Source organism: Octopus bimaculoides, chromosome 14 (genome assembly GCF_001194135.2).
Source record: "Octopus bimaculoides isolate UCB-OBI-ISO-001 chromosome 14, ASM119413v2, whole genome shotgun sequence".
NCBI classification, from domain to species: Eukaryota; Metazoa; Mollusca; class Cephalopoda; order Octopoda; family Octopodidae; genus Octopus; species Octopus bimaculoides.
Genome location: NC_068994.1, coordinates 10,587,595 through 10,594,569, shown reverse-complemented (window position 1 = coordinate 10,594,569; position 6,975 = coordinate 10,587,595). Strand labels below are relative to the sequence as shown.

General features: G+C 36.8%; 1 protein-coding gene across 1 annotated transcript in view; it reads left to right on the top strand.

The window, feature by feature from the left end:
• LOC106874842 (myelin transcription factor 1) overlaps nt 1-6,975 on the top strand; it is a 73,251-nt gene that overhangs the window by 56,845 nt on the left and 9,431 nt on the right. The window contains exon 12 of the mRNA XM_052972672.1: nt 5,720-5,905. Coding sequence (XP_052828632.1) covers nt 5,720-5,905 — 186 coding nt within the window. The remainder of the gene's footprint in view (nt 1-5,719; nt 5,906-6,975) is intronic.

The window sequence follows — 6,975 nt, the reverse complement described above, 5'->3', positions numbered from 1 at the left end:
ATATAAGGGCATATATAACGGCATAATTATAAACGAATAATTATATTCTTGGGAATAGAAATTTCCCTTATGAATTTTTTTACACACTAGCTTTCTGATAAAAATTCTTGACTGATGCATATATATATATATATATATATGCATCAGTCTGTCCGTATATATATATATATGTGTATGTATATATATAGCTTTGTAGAAATATTATATATATTTTTGTGAACATATGTATGTATATGTATGCATGTAGTTATGAGTATTTACACACATCGACATATGCATGCACAGATTTATGGATATGTAGCTTAGATATGTATATGCATAGATGTATATCTATTGACACATGTATATGTATTCATACACATTCACACACACACACATATATACACATATACACAACGTACATATAAACACACATACACACAAACATACGCCCAGTTAAGTGAATGCAGTTCTTTTTCTAAAATTCATTGAAATAATTTTTGGTGTTTATTTTGTAGTTTCTGTTTGTATTCTCCATCATACTTCGCTGTTATCACTAGTAGTAGTAGTAGTAGTAGTAGTAGTAGTAGTAGCAGTAGCAGCAGTAGCAGCAGCAGCAGCAACTGTTGTTACTTATGCTCGTTTTTTTTTTCTTTTTTTAATGTTTTGCGTTCAAATACACAACTGAGGCTGGCTTTGCCATGCATTGTTATCAAAATAAAGTACCCTATCAAGTAGAGGAATCATCATGGTCACCATCATCATCATCATCATGACCATCACCATCATCATCATCATCATCATCATCATCATCACCACCACCACTATAATCTTCTTCATCATTATCATTGTCACCATTTAACGTCCATTGGACAGTTTGAAATGATCCAACGAGTCGCATGGCACAACGAGTCTCATCGTCAGCTTTGGCATGGTTTCTATGGCTGGATGCCCTTCCTAACACCATCCACTTCACAGAGTGCACTGGGTGCATTTTCTTCTTTTTCTTTTTCTTTTTTTGTGCCACTGACACTAGCAAAGTTGCTAAGACTAATGCCATCCCCACCCATCCCACACACAAATTTCATGTTAGAAATAATTTAAATATAGTAATCAAGTGTCAAAACAATTAGAACATACATTAGAAAGAAACTCCTTGCTGTATTAGTTCCAAGTCTTTATATTATGAGTTCAAATCCTGGTGAGGTCAACTTTACCTTTTTTGTCTTCCTGGGACCAATAAAATAAAATACCTGCCTAATGTTGAGGTTGATTTAATCAACAATTCTCTTCTCAAAAAATTACTATTTTAAAAATTTCACAGCGTGAGATATTCAACAACAGTACTTTGGAGTAAAGATTGTTTGCCAACATAACATGGCAGTCCTGGTTTAGGACCAATGTTGCTGTAATTTAGCCCCAGGAGACATCATCTCCAATTGGCTATACGATACAATCTGTGTCCTTATGTTTTCAAACAAAGGAATCTAGCACCCATACTCAGATTCCCTTGTTCAAAAATATAAGGACATAGATCGTGTCATATAGCCAGCTGGAGACAATGTCTCCTGGGGCTAAATTGCAGCAACATTATTCCTAAACCAGGCACAGGAGTGGCTGTGTGGTAAGTAGCTTGCTTAACAACCACATGATTCCAGGATCAGTCCCACTGCGTGGCACTTTGAGCAAGTGTCTTCTACTATAGTCACGGGCCAACCAAAGCCTTGTGAGTGGATTTGGTAGACGGAAACTGAAAGAAACCCATCAATGTAATCAACTTACCCCCTTCCACAAAAAATTTTAGCCCATGTTGCCTATCATAGCAAGGATTATTATTATTATTATTATTATTATTATTATTATTATTATTAAGAAAGCGGCGAGCTGGCAGAATCGTTAGAACGCCGGGCGAAATGCTTAGCGGCATTTCATCTGTTGTTATGTTGTGAGTTCAAATTTCACTGAGATCAGTGACCAGTCAATAACAACAACCTTCCTAGTCTTCGTCAGTGAAACAATGCTAAGACAAAAAGTAGTAGTGGTGGTCGTGGTAGTAGTCGTTGTCATAGTAGTAGTTGTAGTAGTAGTAGTAGCAAAGGAGCCGTTTCCCTATTTTCTTGTATGTTTGTATTTTTAGAAATTTTGTTATTTTCAATGATTATATTTCACTTTTATTTTACATATTTTTTGTTTTAATTTTTCACCAATGTTTTTTTAAAATATTCTGTTCTCTGTTGATTTTTGAATTTTTTTTTTTCTTAATTTTTTTTCTTATTTATTCAATTTTGTCGGTTTAGTACAACATTATACTCTGGTCGTTTGCTACAAATTTTATTTTCTGAGTTTTTTTTCTATGTGGTGTTTTTTGCATTTGCTGTTGTTGGTGTTTTTTGTTGGCTGGTCCCCACACCCCATTCTAATGTATGTAAACACAGACGTGACCTGTAGATGCTAGCAGAGCTGTGTGGTTAAGTAGCTTGCTTTGCAACCATGAGGTTTTGAGTTCAATCCCACCACAGGGCACCTTGAGCAGGTGTTGTCTGCTATCGCCCTAGGCTAGCCAATGCCTTATGTGCAAATTCGGTGGAATCTGTGTAGTTAAGTAGCTCACTTTGTAACCATGTAGTTTCTGGTTCAATCCCACCATGTGCCACTTTAGGCAAGTGTTGTCCACTATAGCCTTTGGCTGACCAATGCCTCTTGAGTGAATTTAGTGGAATCTGTGTGGCATCTCATCATATGTATATTTATATGTGTGTGTGTGTATGCATATATATGAATGTATATGTGTATATGCATGCGTGTGTTTATATGTGTGTTCTTGTGTACATGTATATGTATGTGTGCGTTTGTGTTTTTCCACTTTGCAACCAGTGTTGGTTTATTTACATCTCCTTAGTTCAGCAGTCTGACCAAAAAGGACTGATAGAATAAGTACCAAACTATAAAAATAAGTAATGGAGTTTGATTTCTTTGACTAAACCCATGAAGGCATTTCTTCTGACTGTACATTCTGAGCTCGTATGCTGCCAGGGTGAACTTTGTCTTTCATCCTTTCAGGGTTAATAAAATTACTATTATTATTATTATTATTATCATTATTATTATTATTGAGTGAGAGAGCAGTGCATGCCATCAAAGTGACATTGGGGTAAAATATACGAAGCCCATTATACCCATCATGACTACCCGTCTGATAAGGGTACACCAGGCACATGCATCACAACCATATGTGTGCGACATGGTAATCTCATATCAAGATAAACAGCACATGACCTTGCAGGTGGGGCCCAGTTAGAATTTTCTTCAGGTCGAGTAGCCCATCCTGCTTAAAAGGTCCCTGAATAAGGGTTGTTTAAGGATGTTGAGCAAAACACTCATATTTCTAAAGGTGAATTATTCAAACCCCAAAGAATTCCTTTCAACACATGGCTATGATGCTCCCCCACTACTTCTGCTCATTATTATTATTATTATTATTATTATTATTATTATTATTATTATTATATAAGAAGGCGGTAAGCTGGCAGAGTCATTAGCACACTGGATGAAATGCTTATTGGTATTCCGTCCGTCACTACGTTCTGAGTTCAAATTCTGCCCGTGGTCAACTTTGCCTTTCATTCTTTCAGGGTCGATAAATTAAGTACCAGTGAAACACTGAGGTTGATGCAATCGACTAGTCCCCTCCCCCAAAATTCGAGGCTCTGTGCCTTCAGTAGAAAGGATTATTATTATTATTATTATTATCATTATTATTATTATTTTATGTTTGACTTTTGTTTTGCATTTGTACAAGTTGGATCCAAGTCTCACCCAGAGACCTCAAGAGACAACAAGTTAGAAGTTCATGTAGGCGTTATGCCTAGGGTACCATATATTTACTATTATTATTATTATTATTATTATTATTATTATAAGAAGCTGACGAGCTAGCAGAGTCGTTAGCGGTATTTCACCCATCACTACGTTCTGAGTTCAAATTCCGCCAAACTCGACTTTGCCTATCATTCTTTCAGGGTCAATAAATTAAGTACCAATGTTTACATTGGTGCATGCATTGAATGGTGCATTGATGCATGCATAAATGTTTGCATTGGTGCATGCATTGTTGTGTTCATTCATGCATGCATTGATGGTAACACTGAGATGTGCAGTTATGTGTGCATTACATGTGTACACCAGTCATGCATTAATGGTTTCCAGATGGGTAGATGTGCAGTGATGTTTACAGCATTGTTTGCAATTGGTGTGTGCAGTGATGCGTGACATTGATGCATGTATTGATTGATTGCTTCCCAATCAGTGAACATCTTTGAATGTTTATTGTAAATGCACTAACAATGTTACGCAGGAAAAAAGGGTCATTATCATTGTTATCATCATCATCATCATCATCATCATCATCATCATCATTGATATCACATAGCGATTAATAGCTACTCCATTATCATCATCATCACCAACATCTACAATATCATCATAATCATACTCCTCTTCCAGCTCCTCCACTTCTTCTTCCATGAAATCCTCCTCCACCTCATCATCACCATCATCATCAACATCATCATCCGCAAACTTGTCTGCACTTGGACAGCTGGAAGTAAACTGGCCTGATGAGTTTACGACCCCTGTATTTAATAGACTTGCCAGAACGTTCTAAAAATTGTTGAAACTTTTAGAAATTTCTAGAAAGTTCTTGAAAATTCTACTTTCGTAACTCAGCACTGAACCTGTCTGTAAAATGTAATGGAAAATAGGTCAGTTTTAAAACATTGATGTCTGGGTTACAAAAGCAAAGTTTGAAGGGAATAGTAGTCACTTCCTTTGATTTCTAGACAGAAGCAAATAGGAAGTAACACTTAGTGACCAAAGACGATCATTATCATCATTGTTGCTGGCATAATCACCATCCCCATCGTTCTCATCACCATCACCATCCTTCTCCTCCTCTTCCTCCTCTCCCTCCTCATAATCATCATCATCATCTTTGTTGTTGTTGCCATCATCATCATCAACATTGCTGGCATAATCATGTCACCATCACCATCCTCCTCCTCCTCTTCCTCCTCTTCCTCTTCCTCCTCCTCTTCCTCCTCCTCTTCCTCTTCCTTCTCATAATTATCTTCATCATCATCAACACTAACATCATCAATACCATCATCTTTATCATTTTTAACATCATTATTGTGATCATCCTCTTAGATATTCACAACACTATCATCATCATTACTATTATTATTATTATTATTATCATTATTATTATTATTATTATTATTATTATTATTATTATTATTGACCCTGAGGTGGGGAGTTGGCGGAACTGTAAGCATGTTGGACAAAATGCCTTAGTTGGCATTTTTTTCGGCTTAACATTCTGTGTTCAAATTCCTCCAAGGCAGACTCCACCTTGCAGCCTTTCAGGGGTCAATGGAACAAATACCAGCTGAACACTGGGAGTCAATATAATCGAATTATGACCCCCGACTCATCACAAAATTCCAGGCCTTGTGCCTATAATAGACAGGGATTATCATCGTTAAGACTAGACACAAAGTAAATACACATTCATACAGACACACGCACACACAGACACACGCACACATACACTACCGATTTCCCAAACTTCTTATTTCATTGACCTTTGACATTTGACCTTAACCTTTCACACCCTAAACTCTCTTCTTATATTTACGTTTGTCTTCTGTTTTTTTTTTTTTGTTTCCATTTTTGTTTTCAGTGCATCAGGTTGTCCGTTGGCAAACAAACACAAACTCCAACGCCATCTGGTGCCTGTAGCTGGAGGTGGCAGTCTTGGAGGTAGTGTCAGTGTTGGTGGTGGCGACCAGTCTTCGAACGACTCGGTCATGATGGGCAACAACAATAACAACAGCAACAACCGGCCTGTGAAGATGGATGCTATTGTGTATGAATATTATTATTATTATTATTATCATCATCATCATCATCATCATCATCATCATCATTATTATTATTATTATCATTATTATCATTATTATTATTATCGTTATTATTATTAAGGCCACAAAGGCGGCGAGCTGGCAGAATCGTTAGCGTGCCAAACATTTCATCCGTCTTTATGTTCTGAGCTTGAATACCGCCAAGGTTGACTATGCCTTCCATCCATTCAGAGTCTGTAAAAATAAGTACCAGTTGCATACTGGGGTTAACCTATAGAAGAAAGGATTATTACCATCATTATTATTATTAAGGTAGAGAGCTATTCAGAATCATTAATACGTTGGGGAAAAATGCTCATTGGTATTTCGTCCGTCCATATATTCTGAGTTCAAATTCTGCCAAGGTCAGCTTTGCCTTTCATCCTTTTGGGGTCGATAAAAATAAGTACCAGTTGAGCACTGGGGTCGATGTAATCAACCACTCCCCTCCCCACAAAATTGCTAGCCTTATGTCAAAATTTGAAACCATTATTATTGTAGATGTTTTCGATCCAGTTTGGATTCTTTGCCCTCAAATTTGATGGCAAAGAATCCAAACTAGATCAAAAACATCTATATTATTATTATCATTATTATTATTATTATCATTGTTATTATTATTATTAAGGTGGGAAACTGGCAGAATCATGAGCATGCTAGGCAAAATGCTTAGTGGCATTTCCTCTGTCTTTACTTTCTGAGTTCAATTTCCAGCGAGGTCGACTTTGCCTTTCGTCCTTTCAGGGTTGATAAAATAAGTACCAGTTGATGTAACCAATTTATTTCTTCCCTTGAAATTTCTGGTCTTGTGCCAAAAATTTAAAACTATTATTATTATTATTATTATTATCATTATTGAGTGAGAGAGCAGTGCATGCCATCAAAGTGACACTGGGGCAAAATATACGAAGCCCATTATACCCATCATGACTACCTGTCTGATAAGGGTACACTAGGCACATGCATCACAACCATATGTGCGCGACATGGTGATCTCATATCAAGATAAACAGCGCATGACCTCGCAGGTGGGGCC